Genomic DNA, 22,391 nt, shown 5'->3' with positions numbered 1-22,391 from the left:
CTTGTTTCACGATGCTGTACAATTTCCTTAGTATGGCACAACTACAACTAACTTCAACCACGGGTGGAACTAATCTCGTATATAGGATACCATTATTACTTTAGATTAAATACTACGTCAATCTCAAAACAGTATATTCAACAACAACGTCGAAATAACTAATAAGTCTTTCATTACTATTACATAGAAGAAAGAATTTTTTTCTTTAAATATGTATCGTTTAAAGATATCCACATTCACACGCTTACAAACCTTTTATAAATTTGCAAACATCTGAGGCTTTGCGGTTTAAGGGTTCGACCACAAATAGTTATATATTTACTATATAAACACTGATGTTTGTATAGTAGTCTGTAGTATCTATAGAACCTGCTAGTTTATATATGTGAAAGTTACGTCTACCACAGCCTCTACTTACGCCTACTTATTTCAAGGACTTATGATTAAAGCCAAAATTAGGTCTGACATCTGTTTGAAACTTATTCTAACTAGAGTTTATGCATCACTCGCTCATGTTTATTTAATTGCGTAATCTGAAATCTTAATTTTTGTTCATATAAACTCTATCACAAAATAATGGAATGTTATATAATAGCTTGTACTGAAAAATATACCAAGATTGAAGTAAGACTTTTTTCAGATTGAGTTTAATGAAACCTAAATAGGCACATTTTCATTGTAAAAATTACAGTTTTATGCAACTTTTTTCTTATTTTTACGTTACTTCCTGGCAGGAGTACTGTCGCTAAAACTAAGATAAAAAATATCTTACATTTTGAAACAAAAACAAAAATACACTTTAAAAATTGTGTCATCCTTTGCGTGGTGCAACTAGTGGTTCCATAAACGACTTATGTGATTAAATATGAGTGACAATAAATACATAACTGGATGTAAATACAGTGTTCCCTGGACTTAAATAAACATTGTAACATAAGACAGTGCTCATAATTGAAGCAGAGTTCAACGTAAATTAATAATATCTTCCTACGCGAAATTATGTTTGGGAATTAAGGGGATATACACATTGAAACAAAAGTTCTTCTCCAAACATTGTGTTTGTTTTATGATTTTTTAATTATTTTTGTATCAAACCTTTTTTGTGTATAAAACAACTTAAAACAAGTAATAATGAGATTTTAATTGCTTACTTTTGTTTTAATTCATTATATACTAGCCGCTCCTCCCGGCGCTGCCCGGGTTGACCCAGTCAGGGTAGTAGTGGTAGTAGGTACTTTTATTTTCGAACAAATCTTACGTTACTTACAAGACTGAAAACTGACAACGTACAACATATTATTTGTTTGCAACATAAACCATCAATGACTAAGATTGGAAATTAATCCTTCAAAGACCCTAAAAGGGGTCAAAAAGATTATACTAAGTTTTGTCATTCAAAATTATTCATAATTCAATGTACGAATGTAAATTATAAGCAGTAAAGTCTGTCCTAACTTTTCAACAACTTCGATATTTAAACATACGATGAAAGATACCATGTTGGATGAGCCGCTTGCAAATTATAAATTTTAATTAAAACCTCACTTTCGAAACAACTTTTGTTAATTTTTATGTTTATTACATGTTTATTTAATTAATTAACGGGCATGAGATACTCATGAGTACTCATATTTATTTTATCGTTTATATAATTCTAATATTTTACATTGCAACTAATTTGGAACCGAATGGAATAGTCGAGTCCATTATACCAATTTCAGCGTAAAAGCTTATTGCTTTAATAATATTATGTTTCGGTTTTAGTAATAATTAATTAAAACCAAATGGAGTACATATTACTAGTAATTATCGAAATATGTGTGGGATGAAAGTTGTTAGGTATAATAGTTATAATATTTTAAAGGAGATCTATTATGGGACCTTAACACTGGATTAAATGTTTAATTTATGAATAGATACAAAAAGTGTAATTGTTTATCTGAAACGGCTCCCAATCTATGTAAATCTTTAATTGGTCATTCATATATTTTCGGAATTTTATTTTACATATTTGCGTATTCAAAAAATTACTATTCGAATTTTAATGAAGAGCTTTTTTCTCTATAAATGCTTGAATGACCATAACAGATATGAACTCTACTTTAAAGCTATATTTTCCATACCTTTTGTTAGGACAAAGGTTTTATAACAATAATGTTATACCAAAGCAATTTATTTAGTAATCTGTGGCCATGCCAATTTTTTACTGTTAGCTTAAAGTTTCATTTAGTATTAAGCTCTTACAATATACCAAAAGTGCTCTGAATCCTTCTGAATCGTATTTAATAGATAAATTATTAAGTACGATTCACAGAACAATATGTACATAAAATAGTGTCACCTTTGTCTTGTGCTGTGAGAAGTGATGACGAGAGAGTTTGGCGCAGTTTCCCGAACGCGCCCGGATTGTCTATTTGCCCTGTAACCGCGTTTGTCGTTTCATCTGCCGCCACCATCTGCAATAATTGTCACCAGTTAAATATATGTTTTAACAAATGCAAGCGGTTTGCTTTTAGGCTGTGTATACCATGTCAAAAAAACATCACGGTAAGAATGAGAATGATAAAAGGGTAAAAATAAATAATAAAATTTGTTTTTCAAAGCGTGGTTGTATATTCAATTAATTAATTAGATATTCAAAACATAATTGTTTAGTGTACAATAAGTACGTACATATTACAAATTATATTCGTCCATGGTATTATACTCATATCTTTGTATCGTATCTTTCGTATCTTTGGAATCTGGCTATTATGATATCGTTATATTTTAATGTGAGGAATATACGGGATCACACATATTATTATTATAAAAAACTTAATAAATACAACTTTGTTTAGGTACTTGAAAAATGAAATTTTCAATTTTCAATATGTTTGTGTATAACTAATATACAATACAGTACATATTTTACAATGTACACAGTACAGTACACCATGTAAAGAGCTACAAAAAGATGTGAAAAACAAGACCTTGTATCGAAAAGGCGAATTAGTAATGATAAAGCACATTTTATACAAGAGTTCGTGTCCTGAAAAGTGTCTTACAGCGATATAACTCGTCATACTAAAATAAAGACAAGGTAATATCGTCGTAAATTTCATGTAGAGCAACAGATGGAGAACGAAGTACATCAGTCGGGGGAAAATCAATATTGTCGTCTCCCAAACTGAACTGTAAGCGTTTTATTGCTACGGCCTGGCTCGCGATTATGAGCATATTCTATGCGGCCACAGCGTCAGCAACGCACAACGCGATTTGTGTTATGTGCATATCTGAAAAGCCGCTTTATGAAGACAAACAGAAAGCTTAAACGATTGTATACAAAGCACTGACACGGTCTCATATAAACCACGTTTTTTATTTAACACAATTCTTTGTGGGGAACTAGGCGATGTATCGTTTGTAGATCGTATCATGTATGTGATTCTAATATTCTTGATATAAATGATAAACGTGTAATACGTTTACATAATTCAGTTCAGTCATAAAGGACTGGCTGGGTAGATATTATAATAACCTGTCAACATGAGGTTGTAACGATCTTTTGAAATCAGCATGAGCTCCGAAACAGATGGTTGTTTGCTTAATTGTATCTATTGTAGTGAATACAATGGATTTGTGAATATTGAATCACGGAGATGACAAGCGCCGTAGACAGCCTCACAAACGTATAGTCTAGTGACAACCACAAGGGCCCAATGTACTCTCTGTTATTGAATTTTGCGAGTAAAACCACCGCGTTCGTATCTACCGCTTTGCCTGAGGGTAAATTGATAACGAAGTTTACTGTTGCAATTATATTACCGTTCCATGATGCGAGAATCTATGTAACAAGCGAAAAATATTCTGCAGAGAGTATTAAGGCGCTGTTATATTACGTGGATTTTGCGAAATTGTTTGCAGGTTGAGTTTAATGAGAATAAAGAGCATCGAAGGAAATTTCAGTTCACGTAATAGTCTTCATATCTATGCAAAGAAATTTTTGAATTTGAATTTGCATTATTTACAAGAAAATTTTATTAAACAGTAAACAAAAAAAATAAAAGAAGCAACCCTATTTTATATGCGGTATTCATATAAAATTCTTAAACTATTGTCATCGTCGCGTCGTCGTTAAATACAAAATTAGAGCTTAGTTGTTATTGCTATGTTTTTAGATTTATGAAATCTACCTAATTAGCGCAAATTATATTGAATGAAAGCAACAGTTTTGTTCAAAAGTAATAATAATATTTTATGATTCATTTCTAGCGAGACAAAAGATGTAACACGATATAAACGTGATCTGGAGAACAATAACTTATCGATACGATTTGATACGCTTCGAGTGAAGCTTCATAAAATCGTTTTTATGGTCTGAATTATGAAAAAAAAAGCTGCCCAAATATTGTAAGATAAACTATTTTACGTAGGTCTTTGGGGAATACGAAAATCCTTATTTACTTTCATTTTATTTTATTTCAGTTAGGTATTATATATAAAAAAATCCCTTTTGGATTAATTATATCAGGTATTTGTGAAATTCAATTCTAAACATAATAAAAAGTATTTGTTTTTTTTGTGATTGAAAAAATTCTCAATATAATGAAAATAAAATTCGGCATAAAGAAGAATGTTGAAGGGTTCAATTAATATTTGATCCGCCATATTAATTTCGTAGTTACGGTTGCGTAGATGATTTTTGCGGCAAAGTAGGTCATGAACAATCCGTGGTCATGACCCGCTGACGTTCACAGAGGGTGAGGGAGGGAGGCTCCGGAGGCACTGCCTGTGACCCACTTGTTGCCTTATCCCATATTAACATTACAACTCTTAATTACTGTTGATAAACACTTTACGCCTATCGCTATATTAATATGATTAAGCCTTTGTAACTAAAACTTGCTTAAATTATTGTTTGCATTAATCTACATTAACGCCATTAGCCTTATTGGAAATTAAATTGTTCAAAATTATGGCCCATTCCATAGCCTCTATTAATACATTTTAAGCTTTAAGAAATTAGATGGTAAGTGGTTAATACTACAACTATGACTGTCATAACTACGTACCTACAATTTATATAATTTATTTATACATAATATATATGCCTATTTTTTTTCTATTTGCCTTTAATTTAACTGAAATACTTATACAACATTTGGATTTCACAAACATTATTTTTAAGTTATCTAGAGGATGCTAAACTTAGGTCTTATACCTGATAAGAATCGATTTAGGAATGAGATATTTTCCTGTTTGGAAAAACCTTTGTGTAAAGTTGTAAAAATGCATAAAATTTTCAATCATAACGTGCGCTCACAAAGCCGCTAGCAGCGCTGGCAAAAATATGTGTATTAATGGCTGTAAGGTCCATTGTCATGCTTCTTAAGCTCAAACAAAAGCGAATAAGAGAGCAATCGGGTAGGCGTGTCTGTGACGAGTAATTACGTTCCTTTGTTGTCCCCTCGTGGACCCGCCTGTTGTGATACAAGAGCATGCATTCCAATTATGACCGTATAAGACGTCGTTAGTCATGATTTTATATGAATAGAAACGCAGGAAAAGCTGGGGAGAAGCAGAACAGTAATTATGGTTATTTCCTTAAGCGTATTTGTTAATACGATTTGCGGTGGAGGTTTAAAACAATTATGCTAATTGAACCTTTTGTTTTCATTGTTATTCAAATGGATTTAGTTGAAATTTAAATATTTCTAGTCGTGGATACCGGAGGCAAAAAAGCAATCATAATTTTTGTGCGGATAAGCTGACGCACGCTCGAACATTTCCACGCGAGGTTGGTGCAAAAATATTTTATCAAAATTTACGATGAGCTCGTACCTAGTAGTAAAGATAAGGCAAAAAATCATGTAAGTACTAATATAGTATTAAAGTATCTATGACTTGGTAAGGTTACACACTCTATGTATTCCATTTTCCTTATTTTAAGTGAAAACCACTCATGAAATATTATGGTTTTAATGATAATTAAAATTCGTTTGTTCTTCGTCATCTTAATGTCAGGAGTAATTTTATTTATTAAATATCTTGATAAAATGATTACCATGTTAAACAATTTCATGGTACATAAGGTTGCAATTAAATGTCATAGTGGAACATTGATTCGTCGAAACTCCTAATGAGTTTTTGATGGTAGCGCAGGGGAATCTGTCGCGTAAATACTTTTGAACACGCAAGCACAAAATATACAAGTTTTTACATGACAATACGTAACCACAAAGTAACGGGGAATATCAAATTAATGATCTTTTAGTGTATAATAACAATGAATACAATACTGAAATACCCAATAATATGACACTACTTGTAACTATAACTACTTGCATGTAAATTTTCCTATAGACCCATAGAATATTGTATGAAAGTAATCCTTAATCAATCATTTTGAGGTATATTCGAACTAGAAGCATACATCCATTTTAATATTATAAGTGTTCAAAAATATTTGTGTTTTGTATTCGGAAGCATAAATCTACCTAGTTACTTCAAATAAAAAATATAAAAATTGTAACTAGATTTAAAGTTGTACATGAGCAAACTTTCCAAAGATTAACAGTGAATATATCATTACAAATAAACTTTAAGCAAAAACAGGGTAGAGAAAGAGAAAAAACTAATTTCAGTGATTTAGTGTTTCGCGTGGTCTTTCATCTTACGGCGCTACCCTTCCCAAATCACATTAAGACAGTTTGAACGTTCGGAACACCAGACGGATAAATCTAAATCAGGAAAAGGCAACGTTTCCACTGAATTCCGTTTTAATAGCCTTTTTACACCCTTGTTCTTTAATAGTTGTAATTTTCTTTGGCATGTAAATAAAAAGGTTGGAATTATAAAATGGAAGTCTGAGAGGAGCGCAGTTGGTTCTCAATAGGTGCTGAACGTTTCTTTAAAACGTTGTATATTTATGAATTTTCAGATGAAGTGGAAATTCGTTTTAGATAAATATTCTTTTGTATTTATTTTAATTTTAAGATACAGTATTAGTTATCATTAAGTTAACTTATTAAATTAACTATATGACCTATTAATAAAAAAAAAATGTCACAGTAAAATAAAAAAATAATAATCTTAAAACCCCATACGATAGTTAATAGAAATACAAAACGAAAAGAGGTTTTATACAACTTTAAAAGCATCGCTATCTCACTGTGAAATAAAATAGATACAAAAACCCGTTCAATGTTTATATACGAGTACCTAAATAGTCAATTCTTGGAAACCTCATCCGTTTACGTCATTTTCTCAACCGTTCGTTTATTTATTTTCTTTGATAGAGTCGACATGTAACTTATATTGCTTCCGATGTCATACAGTGGCTATGCTTGACTAAAAGCGTTTACAATGTCACCGATATTGTTACCTATTCATGATTCAGCAGTGCGCCACAGCCTCGATATAAACTTGTTAGTTCTCCTCCTACGGAAGCAGACTGAAATGCTATTCCGGTTTTGACGTTATAAAATAAACTTCTTCGCTAAACTCTCGAAAGAATATGAAACATTGTTTACCCTAACTGTTTAAAAGGCCGCTAATGTGTCTCAAGTGCTTCCCCAAACTTTGTTCACAGTGAATTATTTACTTTAATTCTCTGAGACTTGGCGCCAGTACGTTTTTATGTAAATTACTTAATTTATTAGATAAAGTAAATAACTTCGAGTTTTAATCCTCGCGAATTCAAATGCAAATTGTATGATCAACAAATTTTGGAGTGGGTCCTACATAAGTTAGTTTATATAAATTTATATTTCAATAGTAATTACTATTGAAATATAAATTTATCCGAAATAAATATTCAATTATGAACTCCTTTATTATCTATAATTTGTGATGTCCATGTTATGCGTTTAGATAATAGTTTCTAAGAGCAATGTATGATGTAAGTGGAACTACAAAAACAAATTAAATATAACGAATACATTTTATTTCACGCTCGAAGTTACAATTCAATTTGATACTCCGAACGCATGAAATGCACAGTTTTGCCCTCGGGATGTTGTTGTATCCGTGCTGCACGATTCAATGGATTTTAAGCTGTCGAAAATATTGATTCGTGTCTATTGGGTTGTGAAAAAATTTAAATAAAGCCTTCACAATAAAATTCCATTGTTGCAACGTAAGATGATGCAAATTGAAAAAGTTCCAAGAGAATGAACCGAATAAATTACGAGCCGAAAGGAGCGGGGTTAAGAATTCTCTTTGAATTATCCATGCTTCGTGCTTATAACCGAATTTATTTTTGATAAAGTTAAACAACAATCTATTCTAAGATTTTGTTTTTAACGTCTTTATTTTTATAAATTAGCCTATAGACGGGCTATAGTACAGGATTTTTGCAAGAGCATATTAAGCGACCCATCGTAATAATGCTGTTAGATATAATGAATAATAAAATCAGTAGGTACTGATGTGAACCAACGGATGAAACCCTCAAAAGTAAAACAAGAATACAAAATTTCACTGAAACGGTACAAGTAATAAATTTGTAGGTATACAACGTTTTTGTCCCGTCTGTAACAAGAGAGTTCAAACAAATTTAACTTCTTTTTGTAATTTTCAAAGAACTCTTGCAAAAGTTTGACTTTCAAAGTAAAAATTTTGCAATACCTTTTGTCACCTTTGATAATGATTTCGTTAATTACATAGTAAACTGTAATAAACACATTAAACATTTTCCTTACTAATTGGAAATCGTATGTTTGTAACAATGTACCTATGGATGTTTGTTACTTTTTCAGGCAAAAAAACGGCTGCTCGGATCCAGTGTAAGAATTAAGATGGATAGGTAACAGTTTCATCAGACGAAAAGCACATATAGTTATTTCTTTTTATCCACGAGTGACGCCGCGGAATGAAGCTATTGTTTTACAATTTATTAAGAGTATTTTAAGATATGGAAACATACATACTTAAGTGATCATTATTTAATTAAACGCATTTATCATGTACTTATTTAAGAGAAGATCATTTTGCATACAGCAATAAATTTAAAATTAACTAGGAGCTTTAATTTGTTTATTTTTTTGTTTTCTTAAAAGAAGTGAAGAGAGATAGCGGGACGCTTATTACTTTTAATATCGTCTAAAGAACTGAAAACATCGATATAATGAGGTGAAAAATGAAATTAATAAAAAGCAAACTTCAATAGTTATGCACAACTTATAGGTAGTAAAAAAAATAATAACCGAACATAAAATAGAAATGTATTAATCTCATAAAGATTAGAAGTTATTAGTTAAGAACTTGTTTAACAAAATAGATTGTAAATTTAGTATAATCTTTATAATGAATATTCGAAGTCTTTATCTTCCACACAGATAAGTAATGGTATGAACTTGGCAACGTTTTTGCAAATCAGTATTTAAGATATTCTATTCAGATTTTTTGGCTGCATGTTATGTATTACTATTGACGGTATGACGCATGTATTACTTTGAATTAACATCAAAAACCCCCGTAAATCATTTTTAATTAAAAACTCTATCTCAAATTTATTATCAACTCACAATTCCCATCAACACAACATATTAACACATAAAAAAGATACGGGAGGAAACTCGTTATACACTCAAGGCAGTTTTTTAATAAAACGAATCGATTTTGTTTTTGTTTGATGAAGCTTTATGCAATTTTATGCGCTGATAGAGTATTCAAAGGAGACGCCACCAACATCGGACCACCCGGACAAACACCCCACCACCCTTCGTTTAGATGAAGTATCTATAAAAAGTTATATTTAATTTAAACGAGGACAATTCGCTATTCCCTGGGAGAACTGCGCTTGTTTATTTATAACGTCTGTGTAGCCTTTATGTACTTTCTTAATCATTTTAAGTAGGCTTCCTCTTTATTTAATGGAAATTGTATTCATAAGCTGTCATTAATAAAAGTAATGAAACCTGTATATTTATGTAATTATTAATAAAGAATAATACGGTAATATTAAACAATTTCGCTTTTGCTTTCATAATAATTGATCAATTATATAAGGTGAAACCTTATCAATACTACATAAAATACTAAATAAAAGAATAATTTCGCTCGGCACGTGTACTGCCGCAACTTCTGTTGCGTAGCGCTACGATGCTACGTACGTAGCTCTTTCGTAGGTTTATATTTTATTGTTTGATTATTAGTAATGTTTATTACTAATGGAATAAAATAACATACAATTTAAGAAACAGACTTTATCGCTAATTAATTAGAACAAAATGTTTATATTCTTTTAAGTTAAAAAATTAAATAAATTATAGTGCATTCGGGGAATTCCGGATATTGGGTAATTTGGAAAATTGGGAATACCACTTCAGAGCATCGTTTTATTGTCAGTATTGTGAAGATCGCATGAAAATAAACGGTTTTGACAATAATAGCATTCGTATTTGTTTAATCAATCACTAGTTATGTATTCATTTAACATTATTTAATTTCCCCTTTATTCGGATTTAACCAAATGTTTTTATTTTGTAGTACCAACGTAAGATAAAATTGAGTCAAAATGTATATTATTTCCATAAAAGCTGAGAATCTTAAAACCTTTATGTGAACTTAAAATGAAATTAACGAAACAAAAGGACATTGTGATAGCGTAATATGGCTTTGCAACACGACACGCGATACTCAATCAAAGGTATTTAATCCTAAGCTCTTAATCCTTCCGTCTTTCTATGATAAGAAGCTGATGTCGTATTTGAGGGTAATTTATTTTACTTAGTAACACATTCGCCGTGTAGATGATTATATATATTCTATTTAATCTTCTCTATTAAAGTCCTTTATCTCAACATAGAACCAAATTAATACGGCATACATTTTCGCATCTCACGCAATAGTCCTAGAAATATAAATACAAAACACGTACTCATTGCACGTGCTAATACTGAATATGGAATATATAAACGCGTAGAGAAAAATATTTAATGATAAAGAAAGTCGATTCTGCTCGACGAAGCATTAATTCATCTCGCAGGAAGCGCTACGAGCGTAGCTCTCACCTGACACGCTGATAAGCACACGCCGCTAACACGGAACGAGCTACATTCAACAATATTATCTATGCACACTCTACTGCCTATTATATTATTAAACATGTCCCTGTTTGTTGGATTTCTAAGCGTATTTCAACGTGCGACAATGGCGAAGCTACGACGATCATTTTGTCATGACGTATTAACCGTTGGAATTATAAAGAATCCAATTTCGCACAAATAAATATATTTTCTTATTACCAGAGGATCAATTAGCATTCAATTTATGAAGGTCGCCAATATTTCTGTTAGCTTCTACTCAAATGAGGAAAATTGACGACGAACTCATTTTATTTACAAATAAATATGGCCCAATTAAGTACTGAAAACTAATTGCAAAATTCTTGACTTTCGAACTTCAGCTTAAGATCCTCCAACGTGATGAAATGTACTTAAACATATATATATTGCACGATTGTAATTTTTTGTTATTCTTTTAAACAAAAACTCCTTACTGAACTTTGTTTAAACTATTAACTACATGATTTCATTGTTAACTTTACCAGAGTAGACAAGTCGTGGCTAAATTGCGAGCCCAGTGTTCTTATAACAATATATGAAAGACCCTTAGGAAAGACCACATTAGATCATATGAACGCGTTAAACTAGAGAAGTACGTGCGAGAACATCGTTAGTAATCAGAATGGGGTACCATAAATACAAGAATATGAGTGTGTCATCTCTGACAAAAACAATTTATGATAATAAAGCTTACTCTTCGCAAGGACCTTTTTATTTTTCTTTATAGTTGTCTATTTCGCTAGATAGTAAATGTCCAGAGCTCAAGATAAAAACTATACAGGCCGAACGAAGGAAAAAGTTCTGTAAGTTCTGAAGCAATTAGTGAATCAAGTTATTTCATCCGTTGCTCAATAAATTATAATAATACGGCTCATTTATTTTGGATTTGTTGGTTCGCATTAATTGGACTGTTTCTTTTAACGGAATACAGTTATAATTCCGAAAGGAAAAGAAGGTCCAATCAATTCGACACATATCTTTATGTATGTGTTTCTCATCCGGTTTAACGAATCCTACGTATTTCCATTCAACATGGCTGAATGGTAGAAATCATAAAATAAGTAAGTATTTAGTATACCATACTCTGCTGATGTTCATAATTTTATTAAGTTTGGCACGAAAGAAATGATGTGTAAAAATATCTAGTGAGCGGTATATTAATTTCCCCATTTCTCATCTTTAAACTATAAAACTATTACTAGCTATCTAAACGTGGCGTCGCCGTCTAATATTTTTCACATAAAAATGAGATGTGATGTCCGTGGTAAAAAATAGCCTTTGCCACTGTCGACTAGACGCCTGCCTCCTAAATATTTCCACCTCAAAAAATCTTACACATCGTACACACAAACCACACTTTCCCATTTTTAATATTCAGGATAATCTGTTATATCCCCATACGCTAGTCTTGAATAATTAAATCTCGTTCCATTGATACTTATAATGAAAGGCTTACACGAGCACTACTTTTCCAGGAAGTTTGTTGAAACGAGTTTACTGTGAAAATGGAGGACAATGCGACTCGGCTCAGCCTAGATTGAATCAGACTCGCTGCCCGTTGGCCCAGTAATGCAATTAACTTGAGAGTGTTGTACAAACGCTCGTTATGAGGATATATGACGCTGGATTCCTACACACAGAATGCCCGTATTGTATCGCCTTTGTGCATCATGCTAATAATCGTTTATTTTCATCTCTTGAACATTTCCATTTTACTAACATGTCCGTTTTAGTTTGAAACTCCGGGGTTAAATATTAATAATATTTAATGTTCAATTTTATGTTTAGTGTTTGTTCTAACCAAAACCCTTAACGAATCATACGCCTATGTAATATGTATGTATAAGCTTATGCGTCACTCTAGCTTCCCGAACACATAATCAACCGTTGCTTGGTTTTCAATTTATCGCAAACAGGCAAACAAATGCGGTGAAACAAAGAAGGAAAAGCTTTCATAAAAATATGTACCTACCTACCTACTGATATTTACTTGTTTACTCTTTGTTAGAACGTCATGTCCTCATAATCTCATTTCGACCTACAATGGTAACAATCTTTGAATATGAGTCTAATTTTGTCTATCTTTGAATAGAACTGCTATTTTGGAAGATCTGATAAAATTCAAGTTGGGCTTGGCTTCCAACAGTCTTTTATTGTCTAAATTTTTCATACAGGTCTGTAAAATATAACTCGCGTAAATAAAAAAGTTACAATGATGAGAGGAAGTTCAAATGCTTTCACTTTACGATTTTATTACTTAAGGAAAGAGGCAAGATGACTTTCACTTTTATAGAGGATTTTACGCAGTTATGAGGAATATTTATGTAACAGAAGGGGAGATGGAAATGGGTCACCTGACAAGCAACAACTGTAGTTAACATTCGCAATACAAGTTTAATACGGAGATTATACTGAGGGTATAAAGTTGTAAGCTATAATTGCATGTAATAAATGTAACTGCTGATCATATTTTAATTACTATGTAACTCTCAGTGGAGACAGTATTTGATTCTGGCGAGAGCTTTCCATCTAGTTAGTAGTTACCGTAAAATCAATAAAACGGTTATATTAATACAAAATACGTACAGATTGCAAAGTAAACTTGAAAGATGAAAGATTCTAAGACGTTATTTTCTGTGAATCTGATCCTCGTTTAAATATTCCATTTTTAACATCGAAGTCAAGTATCGACCTACTTTACCTTTCACGAGGACTCTTTAGAGATGTACGGAAACAGAGGCAAAGTATCTGAGATTGCATGAGTATTAAAAAGATTTACGGAGGGTCTTCTCGAGAATCGATCACTATTGTTACGCTCATAAGACCCACTTAGGACGCCACAATCATAGTTTGTAAGACCGCAAAACAGCAATAAATGTTACCCACAAGTGTACGAACAAACTCCATATTTATACTTTATTGTGTACCAACAAGTCATTGAAGGTTTTCGAGGGAGTATGAAAGGGTGCTTGATCGATCCAGCTACGCTACAGGAAACATAAACGTTACAATTTTCTTCCATAATCGGGAATATTTTCAATTCAATAGAGGTTTTCATTTAATTCAGTTAATTTATAACAAATTGATTAAGTTTTTATTTCAATTGTATAAATTAGAATTTTCAAACTAGTATTTTTATTCTCTAATTGATTTAATGTAGCAAATAAGCTTAAAAACATAATTACTCTACATTCTACAATACCAAAACAAATTTCATTATTTTTATTTATTACTGGAACAGCAAAGCTCTTTTCGGAGAATGAGTGTAGTTAAATAGTAATGTACATTTTTCTTTGAGATTTAATATTTTAAGAGGTTCAGAGGAGCTACGTTCAGTAAAATTTTATTTTGAAACTAATGAATCTCTGTATATAGACCGGAAGATACTGACACAAAATTTCGAGTCATTTGTAACAGGATGGCGGTTCTACAGGGTTCTTAGTACGCAATGACAAAAAGAAAAACGATGGTGTGAACGCTGGTACCGGCGGCTTAGTCGCGTGGGCGTTAGTCGAACTCGTCGGAAAATAGCGAAAGTCAAACGATTTGTAACAGTATGGCACTTATTTTTCCTGTAAGTTTGAGGATCAACGAATATAAATACAAAATTTCAAAGATCTAGGTGTTGGAAATCTTCACTTATATAAATTAATACTAAATTAATTTTTCGTATGAAAGCACTTTTTCCCCCTAATAGAAGTATGGCAAATATAATAATGGTCACATTTTATCAAATACTCTCCAAAAATCCAAATGCAATACTGGTACAAAAAGTTTGGCGAAATAAATTTTTTTTGCAGATTTTCGGCGGTATGGCGACCATTTGGAATCGTCCGAAAAGTATGGCATGGCGATTTTCGTAAATGGCTGCACGACGATGGTTACCTGTGCAAAAGTTAGCCTGATACAAATGGTTGAATAATTGTTTTATTTAAATCAACACATTCGCGTCGGTATGGCGGGCTGTAAGTCACACCGGAAAAGTATGGCATGACACTACCGCCTACTTCTTTTTTATGGGCTATCGGTAAATTCTAAAATTTTTGTGTTACAAATCGTTCGACTTTCGCTATTTTTCCGACGAGTTCGACTAACGCCCACGCGACTAAGCCGCCGGTACCAGCGTTCACACCATCGTTTTTCTTTTTGTCATTGCGTATTAAGAACCCTGTAGAACCGCCATCCTGTTACAAATGACTCGAAATTTTGTGTCAGTATCTCCCGGTCTAATACGCGAAGTAAAAACTTTTTGCCATTTCATACAGGCTCATAGATACAAACTTTCTTAAAACCTTTTTCAATAAATATTTTCGACTCATCGATATGTACCAAGATACTGATGTACTATTTAAAAATTTGTCTGGTGTCTTTACTACCTACGGAAAGATAGATTCTTATACATATTTGTTTTTGAATACAATGGCTGCATATTCTTCCTGAAGCATTTTGTAAATCTGTTAAGTTATTTATTTAAAATTCCTTAAAACGGAGTCAAAATTAATTTATTGTACGAAGTTCTGTATAATTTACACATTAATAGCTAGATTACACATTAATCAATTGTAATTATTATTGGATGAAACAAATAAACTTATTTTCATTTCATATTTCTAACTTTTATAAAAACGAAAAGCAAATAAAAACACCAGTTTCAATAGGGCCATAATTTGTCGTGAGCCGTGGGACCACACGAAGTTTTAATTAAAGCGTAGCGGCTATAAAATCAAAACATTTCGCTATTCACATTAAGCTCAAATTGCTACATTGTATAACAATTTAGATTACACGATAAGATTCATAATTTCGGAAATTATTCCTTATCTCCGCATGTTTCATTTAATCGCCCTAGTTTTTAAAAACGTTTGCTACTAAGTTAAAAGTATTTTAAGCAAGCTCGTACAAGCTTTAGTGAGACTAACGATAAGAAAAAGGGCTGTCTACTGCAAAGCTAATGTACTGAAACGCTAAATCTTTCTTTTAATTTCACGTTAGTTCAGTTTTAAGAGAGATGTTCTGTGTAGCGATCGTTCCGATACGATAATCATGTATTTCTAGCTTTTAGAATTTTTAGAACAAATAGGTCTGCTCTAATCAGCCTTTTTCCTATTCATTTTATATAATCCTGAAAATTTTAAGACTAACGTTTGCTTCATAAAACTCGAGAAGTATAATAGTAAAAAAGCAGTCAAATCAATATATTAACTAAAGAGTATTCAGAGAAATATAATGGTATTTTCATAGGACTATACTATGAATGTATGAAAGGTTTTTTCGTACACTATTATAATATTTAACGGTTTTTATGAAACAGCAAATGGTTTTCTTTGCCAAGAAATTTTAAATTTACCTCGATATCAGCGGACAAAATATGTCAAGATTGCAATTTACAGTTGATGTTCTTATCTTCAGTATACCTATTTTATGTAGCAAAATTGATAATTTAAAGGTTATGTATATAATAAACATTTAAATAGTCATAATTTTACGGAAAAGTCGATATCAAATACACCATCAAGTTATAGAACTTGATGGTGTACCATTTGAAATCTATACTAATATTATAAAGCTGAAGAGTTTGTTTGTTTGAACACGCTAATCTGAGGAACTACTGGTCCGATTTGAAAAATTCTTTCAGTGTTAGATAGCCCATTTTTCGAGGAAGGCTATAGGCTATATATGATCACGCTGAGACCAACAGGAGTGGAGCCACGCCGCGCGGGTAAAACCGCGAGGCACAGCTAGTTTATAATAAATTGGGAAGTGGTCACAATTCTATAGACTTGCTGACGTCCTTTCCTACACGTAATACAAGTTAGCTACTACATATATAAGTATTATACCTATCTAAAGTAACATTGTAGTGGCAATTAGAGGACCTCAAGACAACGCGAGAGTCGCCGTAGGCTGTTTATAAATAAATTCAAGCATATTTATATTAAAAACAGTACGATAAAATTTAATCGATAAAATGAAATGTGTACTTTTTTGGATGCCTCGAATTTATCACCTTAAAAGTCATGGCGCACAGCAACATAAATAAATTTTATTGTGTCATTTGAGTACAGTATAAAAGCAGTTGGTGCTCGTGTACCGGTAGTGTATTATTACTGACTATTTTTTAATCTGTTAATAGAAAATATGTTTAAACTCACCTTCTTCATAAAGGACATCACATTTGTGGGCAGCATGGTGTCGTTTATTATAGCAAGCTCCAATTTACATCACTAACACAAAACACCTCACTGCACTTATTTTTTAATCTGGATTCAACACGCTACCATCAATACACAACATTTTACACAACTCGGTTCAATATATTCACTCCGCTTCTCCTTCACCTGAAACAAAGAAAATACGTAACATAAGTATAGTTTATTCACACATTTTTAATGCTTTTGTATATAAGAGAAAATAAAACATTTAATAAGAACGAACCTATACAAATAGGTGATATTATTATAAACGGAGAGAGGGGTTGTAACTATGAGCGGAACAGCGATAAGAACAAAATTCTATAATTTAGAAAAAATAAATAAAACAGATTTTATCAACATAAATAGTCGTGAAAAAAGAACAAAGAAAACGCCAATACGCTACAAGTGTAGGAAAAGCTCTGTTTCGTACCAATCAAGTTGTTACGGCAGATCCCGTCCGCCCAGAGAGCGGCGCGGGGCGGGAATGAAGTAGGCACGAACAGAGAACATTCAACAGGTCCCTACTTCACGTCACGATTTACTTACAAATATACTCATATTAGAGTGGGGTTCATAATGAAATTCATGGCCGTAATTTAAAACCAACTCGTATATTCCTTAACGCCTACCTAGCTACCTATTTTGTAGCCACAAATTATTTTTAAAGGTTGTTTATTTAAAACAATAGTAGGGGATCTTTTATGTAATAAAAGACATCAATATTTAAGAATTATCACCTAGGTTCATTCAATCATAATTCCGGACGCAGACCACAACTTAAATGGAAATAGTACCTATTTATAGGTTAGCCGTTAGATAGACTATTTCGTGTGTAATTGTTTTTTATAATGCATCTTTCTTATATTGTTTATTCTGATCAAGTATAAGCCTGCACGCCACTCCATTTTATAAACTAAACCTAGTGCCAAACTTCATACTTGTTCGTAAATTTCGAAAATAGGGATAAGTTCAATGTTTTTGCTTCATATATATCAGATTAATATGTATTATTTATGTATAGATTTTTCATTCTGTTAATATAATGACAAAACAAATAAAATATATATATAAATTTTAAGGAAAATTTCGACATGTCTTCGATCTTATTTCTATTTTTACTCTTACGTAAGAAACCTATAATGAAAAGCAAGTTCTATATTTGCCTTAAATATATATATATACTTACTCTCATTATCTACATGAACAGAGCTTTATTGGATTAGAAATTCTCGCAAGAAAACGAAAAGCGTTTATAAATAAACGGGACAGACAAAACAATTTACCCTACCTACGTATTTTGTTGCGTATTTTTCGTTCGAATTTCTTTTGTATGCTTGATTCTACAGACTACAATACATGAAAAATAATACATAATATAATAATACTACAAGGAAACAAAGCACTTAACATTAAATAATAAAAAAGAATGTGTGCGTGTACTAGTCACTAGTGTACCTACGCACATATGAAGTGAAACTTCTTTATGACCTTATTTTATAAAAAAATAATTTACTATATATGCAACTTTTCATAAATACGTCGAATCACGCGTGGAAGGGATAAAAAAAGATGGCGCGTAACGTAAAAATGTCACGCGTCACGAAAAATGTTACACTAAATTTTTTTCAAAAAAATGTTACACTAATTTTTTTTTTAATTACACAGTTATTTACTTTATTACCCTATAAAGTAAAGTTATAATGCCCAAGTTTATGCGTAGGTTGGAAGTAAAAAGTAGAGAATTCTTAAGAAATCTCCTTTATCTCCTGTTTCTTTACTAAGATCGACGGGCTGTTGCTTGATTTATTTATAAAAGGAGGAAAATCTCAGATGAAACTGTATTAGTTTGTTACCTGACAATTTTCGACTGTTTTTTTATAGTAGGTATACCGAAACAAAAAAATGTACCTCGTTCAATGCCCAATACCTACGTCCTACAGTAAATCCTTTTTATAATGCTCCGACTTTAACTTGACTTTATTTTTAACATTTTGTTTTTTTGTTAATAATAGTTTTTATTTCGTTAAAAAATGTATGACAGTCTTTATTCCCTCTGAACGGATTTGAAATTTGAATAATGTTTTGTTTAATTACTTCCACGGGAATTACTAGATTAGCTTAAAAAAATTGAAAAGCTAATAAATATTATAACCAAGTGGAGCCGCGGCATGTAGCTATTAAATTATTTACTTACTAGTTATGTACTTTATTAATAAATCATATTTAAGTATCCTACTTGCACGGTTCCCAATTCCCATGTTCAATAATTCAATACATGATTCTTCCCGTCTTATTAGTCTGTAGGTATCTTCTGCGGATTCATCTTGTATATGTATGTAAAATGAACGAGATAACGAAAATCGATTCTCGAATATTCCCCGTTAAAGTATGTCATCCGAATTGAGTTGACTCGTGTACCTACCTGTCTGGAAGGGAGATTGCATCGCAAGTTTAATCGATAACCTGTAAAGGTATATCTATGCAAGTATGCAGTATGCAGATTGCAGACTTATATTTTGAATCCAGAGCTACTTTGAACTACTTACTTTTACTGAAGAGGCATTGAAGATTGAATAAAATATACCTCCATTTTTAGGTTTGTCTTAGATTAGTCATTGTAGAGCTTAGAGTAGTTAAACTCAAACTAAACTTCTAAAAAAATCTGGGTTTTCACTTTTCTCTACTAAGTAACTAATTATATTTTTTACAGACATGGATAAGTGGGTATTATGAAAATAGTTCCATTAAATCATATTAAATATAAAAAATATGTAAAAGATAGCTATGTTGGAAAGTATAGGTAGTATACCTCCACGCACTAATAACTGTCTCTATCTTTCTGTTTTATATTTAATTTTTTAGCTCACCTTGCAATATCAGATTTTACTCGTTCGGAGCGAATAAAAACGTTTCAAGGCACATTAGGTACGTAAATATTTTGCTGGGACATTGAGCACGATATTAAATCGCGCGGGTAAGTCGATTACAGAAGGCTATCTGGTGCAGCCCGCCACGTTGGATTACTGTGGATAATTGGAGTCCCGTCGCTTCCCCTCTATAAGCTTAAATGGCCACAATAACGCCTTTGTACCCATCTTCATCTATTTACACTTAATGCGGTGTAAGTGAAGTTTATGGGTATCCTTGGTACCTAAAGAAAAAACAATTTTACATATTAATTTCAAAACATCTGTTATTTTTACTGTTATTTTATGAAACATGTATGTCATGAAAGGACAGTCATTTTTCAATAGTAACACACTCTTTTCATGGGAAATTTTTGAGCTACTAATCTTGAGGATTATTTGCCATATAGGTACCTACTCTAAAACTAACCATACAACACAATCCGATGACTTAAAATTGCAACATATTTATATCTAGGTATGTCGGTCAGTTTTCAGCTCTGATGCATTTCAGTTGAATCGCTCGTTTAAAATGTGCTTGAATGGATCGTGCTTTATGACTCAATGCTAAGAGAACTCTTGCAGAGAACCATGGTTATGCAACATGGGCGGCTTAGGCACCTCCTCTCTTGTCTCGATGTTTTGTTTATCCTTATATACCACAGTAGTGAGAATTACAATTGTAATATTATGTACTGTACCAATAGCCTATTGTACAAATATAGGTACCTGCATTACCGGGCGGATGGAGTTTCAAATCTATAGGTACCTACTTCGTGTACATTATCACAATTCGGTTCTCCTGTTCACCTAATCCATATATAACTATGACTTAATATTTAATTACACTGATGCAAACGAAAAAAGAAACGACAATGAATACCTATTCAGGAATATTCCTACTTGGACCCAAAACGAAAAATTCCAAATTCAAAAGTTTTTTTTTATAAGTAAAATAATTATTTACGGCCAAATGTGGCCAAACGAAGTACCCATAATATACCTAAGTACAAATTTTTATTTGATGTTAAATTAATTCAAGGTATAAATATCTATGTAGATATAGGTCTACCAGAATCTGATGGCATATTTATATTCAAGAAATAAAAGATTTTCATGTGGCAACTTTATTTGACAACTATCAAATTGACTGTCAAATTATTTGTCTTCTTCGCATTGATGAATAATTTTTAGGATTTTGTCTAAAAAATCTTCGAAAGTGTCGAAAAAGCCACTGCGATCACAAGCAAGAGGTGTTGTTTATAATGTGTATAGAAAAGTATTCGATGAAGAAGGGTCAAACACATCACAATTTTCAATTTTGAAGATTTTATTGGTAAATTGGACTTATCCGTTTTGATACTTTAAATTAAAAATATTATAAGTAGGTAACTATAATATTGTTTGTTGATTATAATATAATTTTATGAAAACTTATTACAGGAGTTCCAATACGGCTATTCGTTAAGTCCAAGCTGTTCAAGTCAATTTTATAATGTGTGTATCTGTTAATACTTACGAAAATAAACAAAGTTTTATTTTAATTTTATTTTATTAAAGTGAAACTTTTATTACATCGTCTCAAACTTTTTGGTCTGTGTAGCGCATGTCGCGTGACGGTCGCGACATGCGCTACACAGACCAAAAAGTTTGAGACGATGTAATAAAAGCAGTGTTCGGAACCGTTTTTTTATAAAAAAATATAAGCAATCTTGTTTTGATCTGCATTATCATTACATCCATATATTTTTCACATGGCATAATGATAATGAATATACAAATATAGGTATGTGTAAATAATAATATGTATTACCTATATAAAAGTAATATGTATATTATATCTACATGTTTAAGTATGTATTAAGTGGATATATCTCATTATTAAGTACAGTATTGTCCACTTATGTAATGTGACTAATGATATCGAGGACAAAATAAAAAATAAGCAGTATCAAGATCGTTCAGTCCATTTTCCCTAGGGTTGCACACTCAAAATTTTGATTTCCCCAATTGCCATCAGATTCTGGTTTACCTATATCATTGAAGTTGGCATTTTGATTCATTTTAAATATAAAAAATAAGAAACAAATCGTTTGTTCCTGGTTTTTTTCTTAAAATGTTTGTTGATTTTTTTATTCGTCCGATTAACTACTGTTTATTAAAAAAAAAATCAGTTTATGTCAAGTTATGGTTTTCATTTACCTAGTCAATTTATGTAGGTACTTGAGTCGTTTTCAAAA

The 22,391-nt window shown here is 31.7% G+C and overlaps 1 protein-coding gene across 1 annotated transcript in view; it reads right to left on the bottom strand.

Annotated features, from left to right (window-relative positions):
- Fife (regulating synaptic membrane exocytosis protein fife) overlaps window positions 1-17,420 on the bottom strand; it is a 40,396-nt gene extending 22,976 nt beyond the window's left edge. The window contains exons 1-2 of the mRNA XM_089701562.1: window positions 17,204-17,420; window positions 2,342-2,456 (exon numbers count right to left, since the gene is read on the bottom strand). Coding sequence (XP_089557688.1) covers window positions 2,342-2,456; window positions 17,204-17,239 — 151 coding nt within the window. The 5' untranslated portion in view covers window positions 17,240-17,420. The remainder of the gene's footprint in view (window positions 1-2,341; window positions 2,457-17,203) is intronic.
- Window positions 17,421-22,391: the final 4,971 nt, after the last annotated feature.

This window comes from Colias philodice, chromosome 12 (genome assembly GCF_061535455.1).
Source record: "Colias philodice isolate Cphi_HAF_F1 chromosome 12, ilColPhil1 Martin Lab GWU primary, whole genome shotgun sequence".
In the NCBI taxonomy this organism is placed as follows: Eukaryota; Metazoa; Arthropoda; class Insecta; order Lepidoptera; family Pieridae; genus Colias; species Colias philodice.
Note: the sequence above shows the minus strand (reverse complement) of the source record. Positions and strands in the feature narration are given on the sequence as shown.